This window comes from Salminus brasiliensis, chromosome 21 (assembly GCF_030463535.1).
Source record: "Salminus brasiliensis chromosome 21, fSalBra1.hap2, whole genome shotgun sequence".
Classification (NCBI taxonomy): Eukaryota; Metazoa; Chordata; class Actinopteri; order Characiformes; family Bryconidae; genus Salminus; species Salminus brasiliensis.
In genome coordinates, this window is record NC_132898.1 from 8,415,646 (window position 1) to 8,437,257 (window position 21,612).

Genomic DNA, 21,612 nt, shown 5'->3' on the forward strand with positions numbered 1-21,612 from the left:
CAGTATGCAGGCTTGTTCAGAACGCAAGGAGGAACACTAAGCACTTACTATTGTTCTGTTGATTTAGAGGAACTATAAAAAGTTGACTGACGTGACCTATTTATGCGTTTTTCTGTTGTTCAAAAATGTAGTTTAAGACATAAACCATTTTGTTATATACATTTTTGACACATTGTCAGCTTTGTTGACACAGCACTAAGAAATAACTGACCCCCAATCGCTCTTATGCAGACATTTCTTCATAAAACAGACTTGTTTGCACAAAGTTTCTAATAGTCACCAGTGTTTTCTTTAACATTTGTTTAAATTTTTTACATTTTGTTCAATTTACAAGGACAGTGGGATCCATACTTACAAGAGCAGAGCTGTGAACAATTCTGCGCTTCAAAAACACTTAAGAACTCAGACAAACATTTTTTGTTTGGACTTTTCTCAAGAGCAAATTCAAGACACTTCCTAGAAAGATATTAATAAATGAGGCCCAGTGTTATTAATATAGAAGAGCACATTAACAGGCAGAAAGATCCCTTTTGTTGGACTTGAGAGGTAAACAAGGCATGCCCAAGGAGAGCGGTGCATTCTCGTCAAGCTCTGGAGCAGGTTTTCTGGGGAGCTGACAACTGCCTGCAATGCCTCAAATACAGGCATGTGTTGTAGTGTGAGGAGAATAGTGTCTCCTCCAGGGGCCCCAAACACTCCTCCAAGCCCAGCCCTCAAGGACTAAACACTTAAGCTTGGGTACAGATGACACTTGGATAACCTCTTGGGTAGTATCAGATGGTGAGGAGATATTTTTCCATGTCCCTCTCTCTCTCTCTGCCTCTCGTTCACTCGCGCGCTCTCTCTCCCTCTCTCAAGTACAAATACTGCTCATCAACTAAGATCGCACAAAGAGTAGGAGTTCGACGAGCCGTTACCTTCTCCATCTCTCCTGGGTAAAAGAGCATGTGCTGATGGAGAGAGGGAGCTCAAGAAGACGAAACAAAGAGAAACTCAATACTGATAATTCCACATGTCAGACTAAAACGGCTCTTTAGATCAGAACAACAAACAACAATCAACATCAATCAATGCCCTGATCAATACGTGATACAATACAGTGAGGAGGCAGTAAGGACACTCTTATTGATTGTGTATGTGGACTGCTGCACTTCTGCTGTGAAGCTGTAATCTTTCAGGACTGCAGAGCTTTGTGCAAGTGAGTAAGTGAGTAAGACTGATTTGCTCGCTTTGCAGCATTAGGCGACAATTGTTTTTTCCCCTCTTTTGGTCTCCCCCTACGGTCGAAAAGTCTAAAGGACATGCTTTACACTAGCATTTCTGGACAAGTGGAGAGGTACAGAACCATACCTAAAAGTGGAAGGATCATGTGGAAAGGGATTCACAATAGAAAAAACTAATTCTGACCAACATTTTAAAAACTGGAAAAAGAAGGTAATTTTGTTATTTCAGATGCGGAGTGGTCAGAAATAAGCGATCTTCAGTGGACGTACACAAATTCATGTTTGGAGGGTTTGGATGGAAATTTATTTTCATTTTTTAATTAGGATGTATGGAAGACATGAGTCTAGACTTCTATGCCCTGTAGTTGAAAGTATGATTCAGATGTGACCAATGTAGTTAATCTGATGAAACAGGCTCAGGATTAGATTCAGGAGTTGGTATGCTTAGATTTACAGTGGCATTACATGTCTGTGTGTCTGTCACCCACCCAGGCTAAGCGCAGGTCTGGGGGGGCTGTGGGGCAGCTCTCTGGGCCTGTAGCTGGACTGCAGGTGGGCAGAGGTCAGTTCCAGAGTCTGTGGACTGGGAGTCTTGGGTTTAGCTGTGAGGTTCAGGGGCTGAGTGCTCTCCTATAATACAAACAAATATTGGAATTTTAAATTCAACTCAGTAAAAATGTAAATCCCTTAAAACCACAAGGCTTTGTCCTCATAAATGATATATTATTTAGTAACTAGTTAAGTACGTTAAATATGAACAAGTAGCTAGTATGAAACTCTAGTCATAAGATCAACAACTGAATTGTGAGCTGAATACAGTTTAAGTTTAAGATGTTAAACCCATAAATGTGGTGGACCGAGTGAGTACCATTGGAATGAATTGACTCCATACCTGTCGAAAGACTGTACTGCTGGATCTTTTGATAGGAGTGGAGTGGGGGTTCGGGAGAAGCTGCATGGGGTATTCAACTGAAAATGGAGAAGAAGATAAAAGCAAATTATTCAGAAAGTGTTTTTTAAAGCAAACATTAAACTCACAGTGAAATAACATGAAAATATAATTCTGGACCATTTCTGTGGCTCCATTTATTGTGAAATTCTGACCCATATTTCTGTGCATATATCTGTCAAATTACCAATCCATCTGACCAACTCGTAGCCATATCCATCCACCCATCTATGTATGGATCAATCCAACCATCCATCATTCTACCTATCTGTCAATCAGTCTATCCATCCATCAATCTATTAGTTCACCCATCCATCCATTAGCTGCCTAATCATAAAATCCATTTGTTCATTAGTCTATCCATCCATACATCAGTATATTTATCTATCCATCCATCTATTCTCTGCATCGGGTTCCACTTATGTCAGCCAAGAACAGAAAGCTGAGGCTGCAGTGAGCACATGGCTCCCCAAAACTGAACAGTTGAAGACCACCAGCCTGGTCTGATGCATCTCCATTTGACCTTTGATGGTGTGAACCCATGGGTGCAACCTGCTGTGTGTCAATTGTCCAGGCTGGTGGAAGTGGTGTAATGGTTTGGCACACCTTGGGCATGCTAATACCAATCAATTATCTATCTATTAATTCATTAGTCCACCCATCCATCCTTTCAGCTGCCTAATCAGTCCATCTATCCATATGTCTACTAGTTTATACATCTGTCTATCTATCAGAACCTATTCATTCATCTATTCATATATCAATCCATCATCCTATCAGTATATCCATTCATGCATCTATCTAATCACAAGGACATAAATGTAAAGAATAAGGAATAATGCAAGATAATGTGTTTTTTGGGGTTTTTTGAGGGTGTTTCTGTAACAGTGTGACCACAAAGACACCATTAGCTCAATGTAGCTCTAATGTCCATAATACCAGGCCCTTCTGCCCCAGGCATCAGCAACACAAAGCAAAAGTCCTTCAAAAGCAAAAAGCATCGACCAGCTGCTACAGTTGCACTACTGTGTTGTGTTCTTTGAATACATCTTTCAAAACATAACAATGTGCATTTGCTATCCATCAAGATCATGAATCCAGCCGTTCTTATTTGAAGGAACACGCCGTACCGAGCAGAACAGGGATGCTTTAACAATGGCATTCTTGAAAACGGAGCGGGCGGAGCACACTGAGCCCTGCTCAAGCTCCGCGTTGATCAATACACACTCCAAATGAAAAGACAACCCTGGGCCTTTGGTAGGCGTCGCACTGCACATATGCAGAGAAGTGTTTCAACTTTGCTGACCTCTAGACAAGCTTGTCATGTTTGCATAAGAGAACCAAAAGCGGGACACTGGCTTCGGAGCATTAATGCGCACAATGAGCACTTCCATTTAAAAATTAGACCTTGAGATGAATGTGTAGGAGAGGACAGAGAAAGAGAAATCGAAAAATTCAGATGCGCTCAGGTCATAAGCTCAGATCATTGTGAGATTTTCGTTTTTGTTCCTGAGCAAAATAGAATGCCTACGAACACCTGGGGGACGTAGCTTGTGCCGAACGTTGCGACATGCTAACAAAAGACGCAAATCGCAGCCCATGACCTTTGCCCATGAGACACCAGTACAAACAAGAACTTTAAAGGCTTGGGGGATGTTAATATTTAAGGTCAATCTCTCAGATCTTTTAAGGAGAAAGCATTTGATCAGTGCGAGAAGAACAGGCCGCTGAAGCCGGTTCCTCCGCGGACTTGCAGTGTGAAAGCTAACAGTTACACAACAAGGCGGTCAAATATTCTTTGACATGAACAGTATCAGGATGTGGGAACAAAGGACATTTATTGAGTGATGGGGAAGTAGAAAGAAAGATAGAAAGAAAGAAAGAAAGAAAGAAATTGTATCTTGTAGGAACTGAGAGTGTTTCTAAACAGCCTCTACACTGTGTTTGCAGTAAGATACATCAGTCACGACTAAAATAATGCACCATGATAAAGTCACATTCATTTTGTGTATTTTGTATCAAGTCTACCTTGCTCAAAGATTCAGATTTAGGCAGTTACTTTGTTATAGATACATGACTGGACTGTTCATATGAACGTCACTAAATTTCCGCAGAGTAAATTGTTCCATAAGTTGCCAGATGTCACCAACCTCAAGTGAGAACAAAATGTACCAGTAGATGACATCACATCATATATACAGTCAGTGGCTCAGCTCTACAGTCAGTGTTGCTGTAGCAACTTGTTAAAGTGTTAAAGTGGAGGTACTAGAGTGCTTTATAACTGTTGCCTTTGTAAATTTTCTGTTCATTAATTTATCCATAGGTCTCTGATGAGTAGTCCCCCCATAGCCTGCCATAGGGTTCAGAATTTTGAGTTTGGTAACCAATACAAACTGTGTTTCAAATAGTGTTTACTATAGCACACAATACATTGCAGTCATATTAATTAAGAACATATTAAGTCTATTCATTGACTAAATTAACCATTATTATTAATCAATCATCATTGGTAATCATTTTAGTCTAGCCTAAACCCTGATCCAGGGGTGAGACTGGCTAAAAATGCTTACCGCTTATAGAACACAGAAAAATATTTTTACAGTTGGACACACTCACTCAAAAAACTTAAAAATATTAATAAAGTGGTCTAGCAAATTTTCCCAAATTGGAATTTTCCCACCCGTTTATAGCCCCACTAGCACTAGCAATGCTTCCGATGCTAGGAGGGTAAGGACTTAATACGTCTCCTTGGATGCATGCAAAACCGGCCACCATCTCTTTTTTAAACTGCTGCCAACGCAGCACCACTGGACAACCGACACACTCTGAGGAAAATGCTGAGTCCCCAGCTGTATTGCACCAGCTAACAGACGTCTGTGCCAGCCAACATTGCTTAACAGTGATGAGAGGACAAATGTGCTCTCTCCGACTACAGCCACTGATGGCAAAGCAGCATGCATCAGGATTCAAACCTGCGACCCCTGGGCCACAGTGTTTTTTTTTTGTTTTTTTTTTTGTTCTGTATTGTCTTAGTCTGGGATGCATTTCAATCAGGAGAAGCTAAAAACCCAATGTCCCGTATTAGAGGCGCTCACCTGGCTTACATGGAATGGGCTGAAGGGGCAAGCCCATCTGTGCATCAGAGGACACGGGCAGTGGCTGTGTGTTCGGGTGGAAGGCAGGGATCATCACATAGGGCAAGTTCACCTGCTGAGGCGAGGGTCAAAGAGCACACAGTCACTTCAAACCAGTGCTTTAAAACATTTAGTGACTACTAAGACGCTATTGTGCTGTAAGTTTTTGTAAGTTTTTGCATTTGATTGAGGAGATAAAGGCCCACAGTCCTGCCTCAGGGTGTTTTGGTGAGTAAATGAAGCAGGTCTTACCTGGATCTGCTGCTGTAGAAGGTTGATCTTATGCTGCTGCTGTATTAGCTGCTGTTGCTGCTTGGCAATCTGGAAAACATTATGTAATATATCTGAAAATGAGCCTGTGTGTGTCAATCTAGGATCAAGTTCCTTCACTTGTGAAATGCACCTGAATGCTTCAGGTAATGTTCACATAAACCATCATAAAGGGGGAATAATGTGATCAACAATCATGCCATCTTCAAAATGACTGAGGTGTCAGTCAGGTAAGGTGGTTTGGGTATTTCTAGAACTGCTGTTCTCCTGAAATTTTCATAGCAACGGCCTCTAGAATATACTCAGAATGGGTTAATTAATGGTGGTTCGAGCCACCTATACAACCGAGGTGAGCATAACAGCATCTTGTAATGCACAACACATTAAACCCTAAGGTGGCTGGGCTACAACAGACCATGTCAGGTTTCACAAATGTCAGCCAAGAACAGAAAGCTGAGGCTGCAGTGAGCACACAGATGTAGCCTGGTCTGATGAATCTCCATTTAACCTTTGATGGTGTAAATCCATAGACACAACCTGCTTTGTGTCAACAGTCCAGACTGGTGAAGGTGGTATATTAGTATAGTATTCCTAATAAACTGCTTGGTGCAGTACTGAAAAGGGTTATTTGACCATATAGTAATTTAATCCCACAACAGTGGAACCCCTTTTTGGTCCGGTGTAGAACTATTTTGAAAAGGTTATATACTGAAACATCTACATGATCATTTAAATGGTTATTGAAGTTGTCATACTGACAAATACTCAATTAAACAGAAACAAAACAAACAACAGATTACTCAAATAAATGAATAAATAAATAATAATTTGTTGATACTATCCCCTTATTCACTCCGCTCATGCTCCACACTCCTCACTTCACCCATTCCCATTGTCACAAAGTTTCCTCACCTGTTCCTGCTGCTGCCGTGCCAGCTCCATCTGCTGCTGCTGTTTCTCCAGCAGCAGAGCGGCCATGTTCCTCTGCTCTGAGTGCGCTCCCAGCAACTGCTCCCTCAACCCAGACAACTGGTTAATCATCAGCAACAGCTGCAGCTCCTTCTCAGCCAGGCTCTCTGGAGTGCCTACACACACACACAGACATACATGCATACACAGGTGGTCAGTCGAAAAGGCTGATTTAAAGTCAGTGCACTAGCTCAACATATTAGACTAGACTCATCCCGATACATGGACTGTCTGAGGTCTACTGCTATTAAAGGAAAGGTTCAGTGAATAAGCACATTATCTGCCATACCCCAGATGCAGTCTATCAGCCAAGACCTATTTGGTATCTGAAATGTGCTTCTTCTTTAAGTTTAGAACATGCAATGCTAGGTTAAGACTAGTCTAGATTTAGACTAAACTATATTATGTGGTTTGAGCAGGAAAAGCATAAAACCATGCAGTAATCCAGCCCTCCAGGACGGGAATTGCCCAGCTCTGCTCTGAAAGGATATTCAGTTTTTTTTTTTTTTTTAATTATGTGTCTTCTAACAGTAATTTAGAAAATAATTATTTGGAGGAACCTGTCCATCAAATTGTCCGTTTAATAGCAAAAAAGGTTGACCGGTATCGTTTTCTTGCTCAACACAAGAAACAATTAACAATTTAAAAAAAAAGGTCTCCTAACCATGTAAATGTAATGTATTTCCACAGCACGTCTGGAAGTTTGATTCACCTTTGACATTGGCAGTGCCTTGGAACCCCTTCCCCAAAATCTTCTCTCTCCAGTCTGCATTCAGGAGCTTCTCAATGGTGGGTAGAACTGACCAAACAAACCAGAACAAAAACAGATACTAAAGATCAGGTCATATGTTATTGTTGTTCAATGTTTTAATGAGGGTCCGGCTAGTGTCTTCATAATGAAGGAGAAATCTGACCATAAGACATTTTGTTAACTTCCTTCTAATGAACATGGCCTTCAACTTAACCCTCTGTTATACAATAAGCAAACAAGTGACAACAATGCACTGAGCTTACTGAGCTCAAAAAAAGAAAAGAAAAAGAAATTCAAAGAGTTGAGCATGTTGTGGTGCTTGCTTCAAAGACGGTTGGCTATTCACCACGACCTTCAAACATTTTGTACAGACTGTAGTCCATGAAAAATAATTTAAAAAAAAACCTAAAACAAATGGAAATATGGACCTTTTTTATTATCCTTTAGATTAAACTCACTGCCTCTCAACCTGCCACTGACATAAACAAACCACTTGATTCCACAAGTGCCTGTGAGCTAACAGAGACAATGGGCTTTCAATTTAACTCCAGATGTCTCTTGAAATTCTCATGCTTGTGGCCTTGGTTCATTGAGGCTGGAAAAATGCACTTCTTTTACGAATGAAAATTAACAGCACATCAAGATCTTCTTTTAATTGTCAAGAGTGCTACTTACCTTCGCTGACGTTCGGCTGGGCTTCAGGCCTGTCCTGGACCCTGTTCGCTCCATCCAGACTGGAAGGACTGAGTGTGTGAGGTCGCTCTTTTCTGGGAGAACTGGCCTGTGTGTGGTATAGAAACTGTAAGTTTAGTCTTCAGAAATACCAGTAACCTCATACAGTGCAATCATGCCTAAAAAGGTCTAGTTAAATGAATTTAGAGTGTCGGCATGAAATCACCTGTTGGACAATTAAGGGTCCCACCAGGGTCAGTGACGGGACAAGGGAGGGATTAAATATGGGGCCCATTTGGGAGGCCCAACTGAGTTAGTAACAACACAACACATGTACAAACTCACTCAGTGCCCATGCCCACTTGGAACCCACCTAGCCCACATTCCACCCATGTGCAGTTAGCATCAGTTGTTGTATTTTTCCTCCTTCAAACGAACAACCTAAAGAGAAAACTCTGAAAAGCAACAGCCTTACCAAAGGAGATCGAGAGATGAGGGGAGTTGGCTTTTCGCCGTCGCCTCGTTCGGTTGGTTGCCGTGCCGACCAGTCCGAAGAGGGTGAAGATTGGCGTGACTCGCGCTCTCGGACTCCACCTCCCTCTCCAGACTCCTCTTCCTCCAGCTTGACTCCGACGCCCACCATGGTCACATTACCGTTAGCATGGGGATGTAAAACAGGAGGGCTGGGCTCACACATCCTGCAAAAAGTAATGGAAAACCGATGATTTAGAATATTAAACATGTACAAGGTTCCGGGGGGTGGGGGGGTGGGGGGGCACACTGTCGGTACAGGTAGGCGGCAAAGGTTACTACTGTAATTTCAGGGTGAATTATTTGCAAACAGTGCAACAAACAACCACGAGAGTGAGGAAGTTAAGCAAAGATAGGTTTGTTAAGAGTTTAGAGGGGTAGAGCAGGTAGACAGCGAATGGTTCCTTGTGTGATATCAGATTGAAAAATCTCTAACGGGGCATTCCAGTGCTGTAACCCTGGCTATCTGAGAAAGAAGCCAAGCCAACAGCTGACTGTTTTGCATGAGCAACAGAAGGGCTTTGTGGGCACCAGCACAGGCCACCCCATTCAATTGCTTTTCAACAAAGCCCAGAATAAGGTAGCACTTCAAGAACTCCAGGGCTCTGGAGCATGCAGGGATGGAAGGAGAGCTGTGTGTGTGTGTGTGTGTGTGTGTGTGTGTGTGTACTTCTCAAGGACTCAAGTCTATCAACACAGTGGCAGAAGACAGATGGAAGACTCAAGTTCCACCTAAAACTCGTCTCAAGTAGCCCGCCAAGTCTGACCGTGATGAAGGACAAGGGGGAAGACACAGAGAGGGAAGGACTGAGCTTGAAAAAGTGAGAGATTTTTGAAGTGGCTAAACTCTACAGTGCTGCTCCTTCTTCCTTGCTTTTCTGGTTCTAAAGAAATGAAAAGACAGGAGCGAAACAAGACAAACGCAAGATACATAGATAAAAATACTACACGTGCACATAGATGGGTATATACAAAAAATAAGGCTGTGTTGTTGCCTAGAGGGAACAAAGGAAGCCCGAACAATGGGAAGGAGACGGACAAAAGCAATAGGCTGCAGGGAACGGCGCAGGGTAACAATGCAGCCAGAATGTGCCGATGGGCCACGGCAGGGGGAGAAAAAAAAATAATGCGGAAGACTCTCAGTGCTGCCAAGAGCACAATGACTCCAGTTCCTCCTGCACTTTTTTCCCCTTAACTCTGCCAACATAAAAGCTACCTATGTGTTAACGCCACGGCGTGTGTACAGGGTCTTGACCGATGGCTCCTGAGAAGCGGCTCTTCTGCAGAACAGCACGCCTGTAAAATGTAAAGAGGCCTTTTTAAAGAAAACTAAGAGCATTCAGTGCAGACAGCTAGGACCATTCAGGTATCTGCAGCATTGCTACTAAACTGCACAGGAAGCTTAAAAAACAGAAAAAAGGAAAGAAAGGGGGGGGAGGAAAGCTCAATAAAAGGGTCTTTGACTTTCTGAGCATTTCTTACACAATCTGAGAGATACAATCTAAGACCGGGGATGACAAATGCAGATACCTCAGAAAATGACGAGTGGAGGAGGTAGATTTTTTACAAATCTTTAACTCTAGCCCAATTTTTCAGTTTGTAAATCTTAAAGGGAGCCCTAGGTCGATTAAATTTAGCTTGATGTCCCTCAATCAGCAGATGAGAGACAGAGTAAGAGCATTTTATCTGGTTTGCTCAACTGTATTGGATGTATACTCAGTGTTGAGGCACCATACTGAGCTTAAAAGTCAGGCTTTAAGGCCTAATATCCAGGAACTACATTAACACACTGCTGCAGTCTTAAAAAAAACAACAAAAAAAAAAACAACAAAAAAAATATCTGTACAATACTAAAATTATGTTAAAAAATGAAAAAAAAAGTTTAGAGATTATGGGGTTGACATAAATAAGACAACTGGAAGAAGGTACAGACCACCCTCCTTCCTCCAGGCCAGAACGGACACTGACTGGAGGCACTTGGGCAACTCTTCGGAGTCTGTAATAGAAAAGTATATACAAAGGAGACACTACCATTAAGTTTCCATTGCTATGCAGTTAAGGCTATTCCGGTTCTTTCCCAGTCATTGGAAGCAGTGGTCCTTCGCCAGGTGCGGGGAGTGCGGGGACTTAACGGCTCATTCCAAGTGCACTTGCAGCTAAAGAGGCATGCTGGGTATTTATTTGGAGGGGGGAGGACTTAAGCTGTTGAAAGTCAGAACAATGAGGCTACAAATGGAAGGGGGGGGGGAGACAGAGAGAGAGAGAGAGAGAATATGCTCTTTTCAAGGTCCTACACAAACTCTTTTCAGTGCAAATTGACTCTAGGAACAGGTGGACGGTCCTGCTCCAAAAGTCTGCGAGATATGATTTATGACGAGTTGACTGACAGATATGCAGAAGACCAAGAGAAATTGACCACCCACAGTGCTCACAAACGGCCATTCGCTAACTTTCAAGAGTGGAACATCCTGTTGCAGCAGAGTTCAATATTACTACTGGATAGACAAGACTCTGTGGGCAGAGGTTAAACAATCTCTACAGTTGTCTCAGGTCCTGACAATGGGAAGCATGAACGGAATTCTTTGAGTTGTTAAAATCTCTGCTGTTAGAAAGGCTTTGTCTTGCCTGGCTCTCAAATTCCGAGAATGTGCAATCAGTCATGAACTGCAATACAAAATTAAATATCAGATTAGAGTCAGAAGGCTTGGCGTAAGCAAGTCATGTGAAATTCCGAAATGTGAAACTGTGAAAATTGTGAAAGTCAAGAAGCACAACAGCAAAGCAGCTGCTCCATGCGGACTGTATAATAATAATAATAATAAATAAATAAATAAATAAATAAACAGCCTAAACGAGGCAAGTTGATTTCAGTTCATCTTACCTGTTGTTGGGATGAGGAGCCATTTTTTCCTTTATTTATTTATTTATTTATTTTTTCAACGCAACTTAGAAGAATAAGGAGTCACGCTTTGCGAAGAGAGATAACATCAGATTCAGTGGCTTTATGAGCTGCTCAGCTGAAGCTCTTCTGAAATTGAAGCCTTCCCACGGCCAAGAGGCGCACGAGTGAACACCAAGTTGCCAAACAAGTTGTAACGCGTTAACCTAACATTCTGCCCCTGGCACCACCAATGCAAATGCAGCGTTTGCACCACCCCCTCTCTCGCCCCCCAACCTTCATCAATTCCCTCATTATAACATGTTTAGTTTAGAAACAAAGTCAAAACAGCTCGGCCAAAAACTGTGCAGAGAACAATTCAAGAAAATGAGCCTGAGCTTAAGAAGAGAAGTTGGTGATCAACTTGAGTCAAACAGTGTAGAGTAGTAATAACACAATTAACACACGGCCTGTTTGAACTTGCACTGTGAGCAAGACGGGATGTTTTCTTTTTTTTCCCTCTCTCTCTCTCTCGCTCACTCTCTAATACAAGAAACAACCCTGACATTTCGCCTCCAGCAAATAACACGAGAAACACTTCTCAGGCAACAATTACATGCACTTGAAACTTTTTAAATACCTGTTTGTTTGTTTGTTTGTGTTTTTTTTGGTGGCTTAAATATGGGTTCCCCCATATGATTACAAAACTGACTTGGACTTTAAAATAAATAAAAAAATAAAAAGATCTGACGTTTGAGCCCATAAGCTTGCATTGCCAACAGTGTAAAGCCCAATCAGCTGTTGAAGCCCAGCAACAACTCCACCTGCTCACAAGTGCACTCCAACTGGGGAGTAATTCAAACCATTCATCGGCCTTGACCCACGCAACGGGTCTGTGTCCACCAACCTCAGGAATCCGCAGTCAGCTCTCATGGCCCATGGCTTGTCTTGCAGATGTAGCGCTATGCGCCGGTGCTGGAAGGTGGTAGGGCAAGTCATGCTGTGATCAGGCACAAAGTAAGCCCTCCCTCCACTACCTCTGCCACTACTACTGTGCCCCCCAAATAAAAAAAAACAAAAAAACAAAACACCCGACCACCTCAAAACGGAGCTGCTCTTCAGCCCTCAGCTTTCTTCAACCTCTGCCTCGTACACTATGCAGGATGCACTGAACTGTGGTCGCGAAAGCATGCCTTTAACCAAAGCAAACAGCGACATTTGCATGAAGTGTTTTTGCCAATGTGACTGATGTGAATATTATTTGCAGATGGTTATCAGGCGCTATAACATAAATGGTACTTATTTCCAAGTAAACTCTGCCTGAATAGAATTGAATAGAAGGAAATCTGTCAAATTTTGCACAGCGATTTTATTTTATTTCATTTATTTTTTATTTATTCTGTATTTTTCCGCAATCTGCAAAGTACTGCCTTGCCTCGCAAATCTACAATGCCGTTTAAATTTCCAGTTAAAACAAGACATGCTATTTTCCTAGCTTACTCAAAGGAAGTATTTAAAGCTGTTTGTATAGAACATAAAAAAGGGACAGAAAAAAATGTCTTCCTGCTTATTTAAGCAAAATTAATTAGTCATTAAACCCCTTTCCACAAATACATTGTAAATGATTACAAACATTTATAGTAATTATTCATCAGGTGACCTTTAAATCAAACACTGCTGCCAGTAAAGGCAACCCAGTCGTTATGTCAGCTATGTCAAGAACGAGGGCGCTTGCACTTCGCTTTAGGTCTGTAAGCACATTTCTCAGAAATGTGTGATTTGTCCAACCTTTTTAACGCGCGACTGACAAACCCAGGGCGGCCCACCGAAATCTAGCCTGTTCATCTAATCTATGCCATCACCACACGTGTGAATACAAAAATGCATCGGGAGAGAGGGAAATCAGCTCAGCATTATTTGACACTGACGCACAATAGCGGACATTAGTGACTCTGCTTTAGGCCATAATGGGCCCTTTTTTTCATGGATTTTCCTCTTCCCTGCCAGGGACAGCCCCAAACTGTCCCCTCCACACAGGTACGGGAGTTGTGTTTTGAATGAAGGAAGGAAAAAACAAATGCAAATCAACAAGGATCTGAGGGGAGACAAAACCCAAAAGACAGTTGCCTTGTGTAGAAAAACAAACAAATTTTCCATTGCTGCTTTAAATTTACAAGCGGGGGTGGTTGTGGTGGCGAATAAATAATAAATTAAACAAACTAAACCAACACTGTTGGAACAAAGGCTTGGAAATAATAATGTTATACTTTTTAAAAGGATTAAAAGCATTACTTTCATGCAGAAACATGGTATCTCCATTTTTCCCCCCATTTTTCACGTTTTTTTTCTGGCAGTCGTCTTTACATATTGGCGAACATTCAGGACAAATGGATCAATATAAATACTCCAAAATGACCTGGAATAAACAGTTTTTTACATTGACTTCCCCTGAAAGTTAAGAAGGGGGGGAGGGGGGGTGCACACATTCTTCTCCTGTAAAGTTAGCACTTTGGAGATTCAGAGTTTAAGTGTGACAGCAACAACTGTGATGGTACTATACAAAGGTCTCATTTCATAAGTGTTTTTTGAGCCATTTTCTAAGCTCTCCTCAAGAAGGCACAGCACTTCCGGCTTTCATTAAGTCAGGTGAGCTGCTGGTGGAACTCAAAACCAATCTATACAGTGGTTGGAGTTCACAGAGCCAAACCTGTGTTCTTCTAACAACACATTCAGACTAGTGTGCTTATGTTTATTCGTATTTATTCTAATGTGAGGCAAAAAACCACACTTACTGCAAAGATAAACAAGAATTTCCCTGACTGCCTAGGCCCTGTGCTACTGTATATCCTCCATGTATATCGTCACAATGTCCGAAATGGAAAGAAAATAATAATAATAATAATAATAATAATAACAACAACAACAATAAACATCAAGCTGCAAAGTTAAGCAATGTAAAACGATTTCATTCCAAGACATTAAAGGTTTCTAATAGTACATTCATCATGACATTGACACAATATTTAAAATAATTAAATAAATAAAATAACCACCAGATTTAAATAATACCCAAAAAGGGAAAAAAATATTTTTTTAAATAAAAACCCACTGCTTAAACACCTCAGCCAGCCTGCGTGCGAACCCATCTACATACATCTAATTAAACTTGTACAGCACTTTGCGTTAAACACCACAAGTAACAATAATTAGCATGTGCGTTTTTCACCCGCCCACTTCATAGACAGCATCCCAACAAATCAGCATCTCCACCACTGCCTCAATTCAGCCATCCGTATTTATTCCGTATCGTCCCCCAAACAAAGCCCCGATCAGATCTTTGGGCTCGTGTTCTTTTGAGACCTTCTAAATAAGACGTCTAAACAGGACGATGACACAAGCGCGGTCTGAACACAAAAAAGAAGGGTTGGGGAAGGGAGGGGGGGTTTGGTGGAGAAGAAAGGATTGTAGCGCTGCTGCTGGGTTTTTTTTCTCTCCTCCTTGTGCTTTTCAGAACCTCGAGGTTAAAAAGCAGACTCTTTCATCGTGGCTCTCCGGGCCTGAAACAGTCCAGTTATTGTGCCGCCGAGCGAAAGGCTAGTGTGGCATTTATCTGAGACACAAGAGGGGAGGGGGTGGTGGTGTGGGGGGAGCGGGGGGCTAGTGAATGAGGGGAAGGCACAAACACACTCCGAATAAAGAAACATAACAAGAGAAAGGGAATAAAGGATGTTTGTGAAGGGCCCCTTTTCAAGCAAAAAAAAAAAAGCCCCACAAAACCAGCCCTCCACCACCACCACCACCCCTTCAGGCAAAGCAAAGAAAGAAAGAATGAAAGAAAGAGAGAAAGAAAGAAAGACAGACAGAAAGAAAGGGATAAATATTAAAAATGCTGTATTCTAAGGGAGGCACACTTTTATATCCAGGCCTGCATTAGATGCACTACTTTTGTTCTGTGTGTTTGTGTGCATGTGTGTGTGTGTGTGCGCGCGCGTGTGTGTACGGACTGGTGCACAGAGCTGAGAACTGGGTTGTCGGAGAGAAGGACCATAAACAACGCAGTCACTACCTTCATAATACTCGACCCTTTGCCGGCGTGTCCTTGAACCGCAGGATAAACAGAGAGATCTTTAAGACAGAGAAGCCGTGCATCTGTGGCGTTGCCATGGAGACCAGGCCATCCTCTTTTGTGCGGCGAGGAACACAACAGGTAATTCTAAGCAACTGCTGGTCCCAGGATTGAACCCGCTGCAGAGTGTGGTGGGCAGGAGGAGAGAAAGTGAGGCTGAGGATAAGCTCATGGTGGCTTCCAACAACAACAGCAGCAGCAAAATCCTCCAATAAGTTGCCGGGAGGAAGAGTGCTGATGTGTTTGCTGACCACTGAGAGAGTGCAAGTGGTAATAAAGGGCTTAATCTTTTCAAATGAAGGGTAAGAACATGAATATCAATTTCACTGCAATTTGAATTGACCAAGATCCAAACAGTATTATTACATCTACCAGAGCAATTCTCTCTGTATTACACATTATGGCTTATATACAGTGTATTTGTATCTTAGGCCCCGTTCACACACAACTTTGATATTATCGAATCCCAAGAAGCGTTTCTGAAATTCTCTGTCCACACGAGAACGCAAAAAAGACTTGCACTTTAATGTCTTATTGAAATTGTGATACAAGCGAGTGTCTTATGGATATCATCAATGCTTAAAGAACACTGACCAACTGCACATTTCCTCACAGAGTGTAATTAGTGCTGTTTAGATGAAATGCTTTCTTGATGGATTTTTTGCTGATTTTGACTGTAAATCAGAATAGGAGAGTACTTCAATAGCAGTTTTTAAGAATCTACAACTACGGATACATTTTATTTGCCTGTCAAAATATTGTGATATATATTGTGTATCGTGAAACTGTCTTTAAATATTGCGATAAGATTTGTACCATATCGCCCACCCCTACTTCCATTGGGTTGTTCGCATTGCCTTGTGGCTATCCAACATGCAAAGTTTTGGACTATGTTTTTGTAGCGCGGTGTGTTCTCAATAATCTCATCCGACTAAACCTAACACCTAAAAACGTGTGGACAGGTCCTTAGAAATGAAATGAGGCTTTATCTGACATTTTTCAGATTCAAAAAGAAGCTAATGAAAGTCTCCCACAACAGTCAGTCAGTGTAAATCCATCATATACTGTTTGTATACAACCAGACTTTACGTCTTTAGCGTTGGATGCCTAAATGGGAAATGCTGAAAAAGAATCTTCTCAAAGAAGGGAAAAAAATAGTCTTAACCACTCTGAACAATAAAACATCTGAATTAATGTGGTAAGATTGAATTGCACAGAATTCTGCATTTCTATTGGTCATGATGATATATTATAATGAGAAAACAAAAGACATGACTTCCAGGACCAGCATCACTTGATTCATGTTTAAATCCAGGGCTTTTCTAAACCAAATCAAAACATTCTGCGGCTGGTTAGAACAGAGCAGAGTGAGCGGAGATCCAATTCTCTGGAGAAGGTTTTTGACGTAGGGGGGTAGGGGGTACGCCCGGAGGAAGAAAAGGCGAAACCTTCACCTTTCAGGACATCCTGAGAGCGGCCAGCTCCCTCCCCACCCCTACGCACCATCCATTTCTCCAGCACGTGTTGGCCTCCTGCAACAAAACAGGATACATGCTCTCCACAAGCCTGGGCAGGGAGGCCGAGAGCAAGAGCCGGGCCGAGAGAAAGCGAGGGACTATAGAGGAAGAATAAAAGGCCACTAAAGAAGATTAGAAAGGGCTAAAAGGAAAAAGAGAGGTAGCTTATGAGAGGAAGGATTAAATAGGCGAAGGCGGCTGATGCAAATCAACTGGTTCCACGACAAACCTTCTTGTCAGTTGAGGGAACAGGTTTATGCTCGTTTTCTGCAATTACAAGACGAAAAAAGAAGTAACTACATCCACTTGGATGAGCATTACAGTGGAATGCAACTATTTTTTTGCATGTTTGCAGTACAATGAATAAAAGACATGTATTTTAGTGATTTAGCTTAACAACATCTAAACATTCTGCTCTTCCAGAATATCGAATACCTATATCAATGATTTCATTTGGACCAAACCTAGTAAACCTATTAAGCAGGTAAAAGATGAGAGCAAGTAAACACACAGACTTGTAGTTTCTAGAGATAAACTAAAAAGTCAGAACAACTCTGATAGATTAATGAGATGAAGAAAGGTTCAAGAAAATACGATATTTATATATATATATATAAAAAAAAAACACATTTGTGTAAGTGTTGAGACAGTAAAAATAGAGGGAGAAAAAAAAACAAAAAAAAAACAAAGCCGATTGGAAAATATTTTTTTCTGCGAACGGGTGCGAAGTTTGCACTTCTTGACCACATCAATAAGGGAAAGGAATCAGTGTAAGAACATCTCCGCTGACGCACCCCAATGTCATTCTCATACACACATAGACTCCCCCAAACATCCTCAACTTTCACATATCGCCCCCAACGATTCTAACTTCTAAGAAGGCACAGATATTATCTGACTTCTGAACCGTTTTCGCATTACTTCGATGAGGCACATAATGAACTTCCTAAACACCATACGAGAAGCGCAACGACCAATGCCTAAATAGCTAGCACGCTGACTTTCCATTCAAGAGATGTGGGCTAGAATGTTTAAGCACTGCCCCATACTTCAGAAATCTGTAGCATTCTTGTCCCACGTACTGTAGGAACAATCTTTTTAAAAAAGTACCCAATTTTTGAAACCGTACTTCCGCAAAAGCACACCGAAAAAATGCAGATTTTGTAGATTTCAATGACGCACAACTATGAACTATGAAGGAAGAATTTCAGCCCACACTTCTCCTCGATTTTACAATGAATTTTTCGCCCTTTCACTTGACACACACTAATGATTACATGCTTCAATCACAGTGTCGGATGACTCAGTCGAGGCTGTCTAAGAAGCGACCAAACCAGTTATTTCTTATTCACTTCGAGTGTGATATTAAGCCAGCAAAGTACAATAATGGGCACGTAACTGTCACTCTACAAATCTAATTGATATGATGCAATAAAGATTTTGTAATTGAGTTTAAAGGATATGATCAGAAAGGAAAAAAAATATATATTTACAATAACAATAATTCAGTCGTCTGGAGGTCCCTATTAGCAAACTACAAATTGAACTCCCACATTCTCGAAGTGAAGCCTATTGCGCCTAATGATCTATGGTTCATTTGAACCAAATCATGAGGCTCTAGTGGTTTACTAAGTTATTAGACTATACGAATAGTGTTCTGTGTTTTGGTCTGCATGCAAATCCATGCGGTGATATTTCCATGCCGCATTCTTTCTGAGTGAAAGCCCTTGCTGTACTAAAAGGACTGTTGTGAATTATTCAAGTTTGCGAGAGGGATGAATGCACAAAAAAAACGTCTCATGTCAAACCAAATGAAGGCCAAACAAATCTGTCTGTGAAAAGTCGCACTGACACCCTTAACGATCTAAATCAGAATGATTGCGAGGTCTGTCTTCCTTATCTTATCGGCCCTAACAGTGCCGGGCATTGTGCAGTATTTTTGCCAGATGAAAAACAGCATATTTGTTTGCGTGTACGCTGTTGGGCAAAATACAAGCCCATGCAGCAGGTTATCGCATCTTCATCAGGTAGAGAGGTGTGTTTTTCTTCATATAGCAGATACAAAAGATGAATTGAGGGGAGGAAAAAAAAAAAAAAAAAAAAAAAAAAAAAAAAGCATACACCTAATCACAATACAATTTAAGAAAAAAAAAAAACTGTAAAATTGGCCCACCTGTAAACTATAACAGATAAAAAAATGAGAAGTCTAGTACATGTTACAGTATATTATAGAATGCACTGTGGCTTCATTAACAGATCTGAATACTGATCTTTATAAGATGAAGGATTAACATCAGCAAGTTTTTCATTAAAAAGAAAAGAAATCCACATCGTCCTTATATAGCTACAAAAGAAATTACTGAAGCCCTCCAAAGTCATTCTGCAAATGTGCTGCACTCTATTCAACTACATGGTTTTCATTTAACGTGCAATCACGCAACACACCCAAAGCTAACAACTTCAAAATCGTGTTCAAGCTTGCAGGTTGACTTTCACAAACCTTGCCATCACCTTTGCACACCTAAATAAACTAAAAAGCATGGGGCATGAAGGGGAAAAAATGCTGAGTAAATTGACCAGTCCTGCCTTCTTTATTTGGACAAAAACTTGTTTGGCGGTTGCGAGTGGAAGCCATAATTCAAAGGGATCAGTTTCCTTTCATTCTTGTTCAGGCAGATTTACGGCTTTTAGTAAATACTACGCTACATGAACGTACCCGCAGTACTCTCCCATGCGTAGAAAATCGAGAATAGTTGCTGTGAAGTTGTTGGTTGGACTGCTCATTTATGATGACAAATTATTTGCAAGACCAGTAAGCTCAGAATGAACACATTTACAAGCATGTAAATCTCGCAGTTTCTCTACTGCATTTGCATACAGCAGTTTGTGAGCATTAAAAAAAAACAAACAAACAAACAAAAAAACTAGCCCTATTTTCTTTTCTTTTGTTTTGGCAATATCAATGTTGATGGTTGTACATCTGAAGTTTGGTTAGCAGTTTGCTTAATAAACAACATCGTAACTGTTGAGAGTTGGATTATAAAAAAGAAAAAAAAAGAAAAATGTGCAGTTCCCTATTCTGAGCTAAATTACTATCAATGAACATTTAGTAAACTACCTGTTCTTGCAGTGCAACAATATCTATTGTTCTCTCTGAAATAAAATCCTCTAGAGCCACAGCCTTAGTAGGCCTCCAAAACAAAATACAGCATAAAATCATCAAAACAACCTGACAAGTGTTATGATGCAAATATTCACAAAGTCTGTCAGTAAAATTGAAAGACTCAGAGGCTTACCTAATGCAGATACCTTTCTGCTGACAGCGGGACAATAGCGATGGGTTAGTTTGGCAGCTGCCTATTTGTTCACCTTTTCTGCAGCTACTCAATGAGCTCTATTCTTATGGCAGGCTGTCTGATTTCCGCTGCGGGTCTGCCTTCGTGTCACTCAACTGTGGAGAGATATAGTAGGTGGCAGTGGAGGCCGAGTGTTTGGGAACATGTGGGTTGAAAAAGGAAAAAAAAAAAAAAAAAAAAAAAAAACTTTTTTGGTTGTTTTTTTTTTGACAGCACTTTCCAAATTCAAATGAGGAAACCATATATTCCCAAACTGTATATTCCGACCATTTAGAGCTTGTTTTAAAATAAGTGCAACTGCAAATCACAAATCTTTGATTGTGAGTTGATTGTGGGGCGGGTTTTCCTTCTTGTTTCTAACTGGAAAGAACTTTTTAAAAGTTCAAAGTCATTTACAGCATTACAATTTCAACAAATGCAAAAACCATGACATATAAGCTAGTTATCAAACCTGAACTTTGCACAGTTCTTGAGAGCACAAAAAAAGGAACAGGTTCTTAAAATCACACACAATGCCATACTGTGGGTTTACCAAGGCCTGACTCCACTGAGGTCTTAAGTTCATACTTGAACAGTTGAACAAAGGGAACTCAGTAAGGACATCACAGGATCTGATGGACAGCAACAAATGAAGGAATGCGTCTGTCATTGTGCAGTTTTTTAAAACCCGGCTCGTTTGATTTCACTGACAATGTGGCAGGCCTGAGGAAACACACTTCACAGACCATTGTTTCTTTGCTCTTGTTGAACCTCTGGTTCAACAGGACACCAAAAAAAAACAACAATGCGAGGCCAAACAGATGAAGTCAAGACAGAATACACTTTTGCTGCTAAGTGTAATGCATTGGAAATGTTCTCAGAAGGTATGTGGCTCATTAAAATGTGCAACATTTCTACTGTAGAGCTGTTCCATACATGGCTTGGGCTGCTGCTGTTGGGGCCTTGAGCAAGGTCCTTAGCCCTCTCTGCCCCCCAGGCGGCCCAGTAATGGCTGCCCACCGCTCTGGGCATGTGTGCTTACAATTTCATGGTGTGTGTTTGCATACTAGTGTGTATGTGTATGTTCACTGCACGGATGGCGGTACAACCAAACCCCATCCGTGTCCTGCACAAATGGTGAATGTCTTTAATACTGCAGAAGACGTCCAGGTTGCGTTTTAGAAAAACTACAGGGCATACCCTGAAAGAATCTTCTGTGTCAAATCTTTACTGACCTATGGATCTCCACTACCCTGT

The 21,612-nt window shown here is 41.2% G+C and overlaps 1 protein-coding gene across 3 annotated transcripts in view; it reads right to left on the reverse strand.

Moving 5' to 3' along the window:
- Positions 1 to 21,612, reverse strand: part of sox13 (SRY-box transcription factor 13) — a 38,222-nt gene that overhangs the window by 13,732 nt on the left and 2,878 nt on the right. The window contains exons 2-9 of one of the 3 annotated variants that reach the window (XM_072666099.1): positions 8,444 to 8,666; positions 7,972 to 8,077; positions 7,258 to 7,344; positions 6,489 to 6,661; positions 5,559 to 5,627; positions 5,268 to 5,379; positions 2,116 to 2,192; positions 1,712 to 1,853 (exon numbers count right to left, since the gene is read on the reverse strand). In XM_072666099.1, the coding sequence (XP_072522200.1) occupies positions 1,712 to 1,853; positions 2,116 to 2,192; positions 5,268 to 5,379; positions 5,559 to 5,627; positions 6,489 to 6,661; positions 7,258 to 7,344; positions 7,972 to 8,077; positions 8,444 to 8,665 (988 nt within the window). In that variant the 5' untranslated portion in view covers position 8,666. Of the gene's footprint in view, positions 1 to 1,711; positions 1,854 to 2,115; positions 2,193 to 5,267; positions 5,383 to 5,558; positions 5,628 to 6,488; positions 6,662 to 7,257; positions 7,345 to 7,971; positions 8,078 to 8,443; positions 8,667 to 21,612 lie in introns of all 3 variants that reach the window. The other 2 variants (XM_072666100.1, XM_072666098.1) reach the window with 2 other exon arrangements.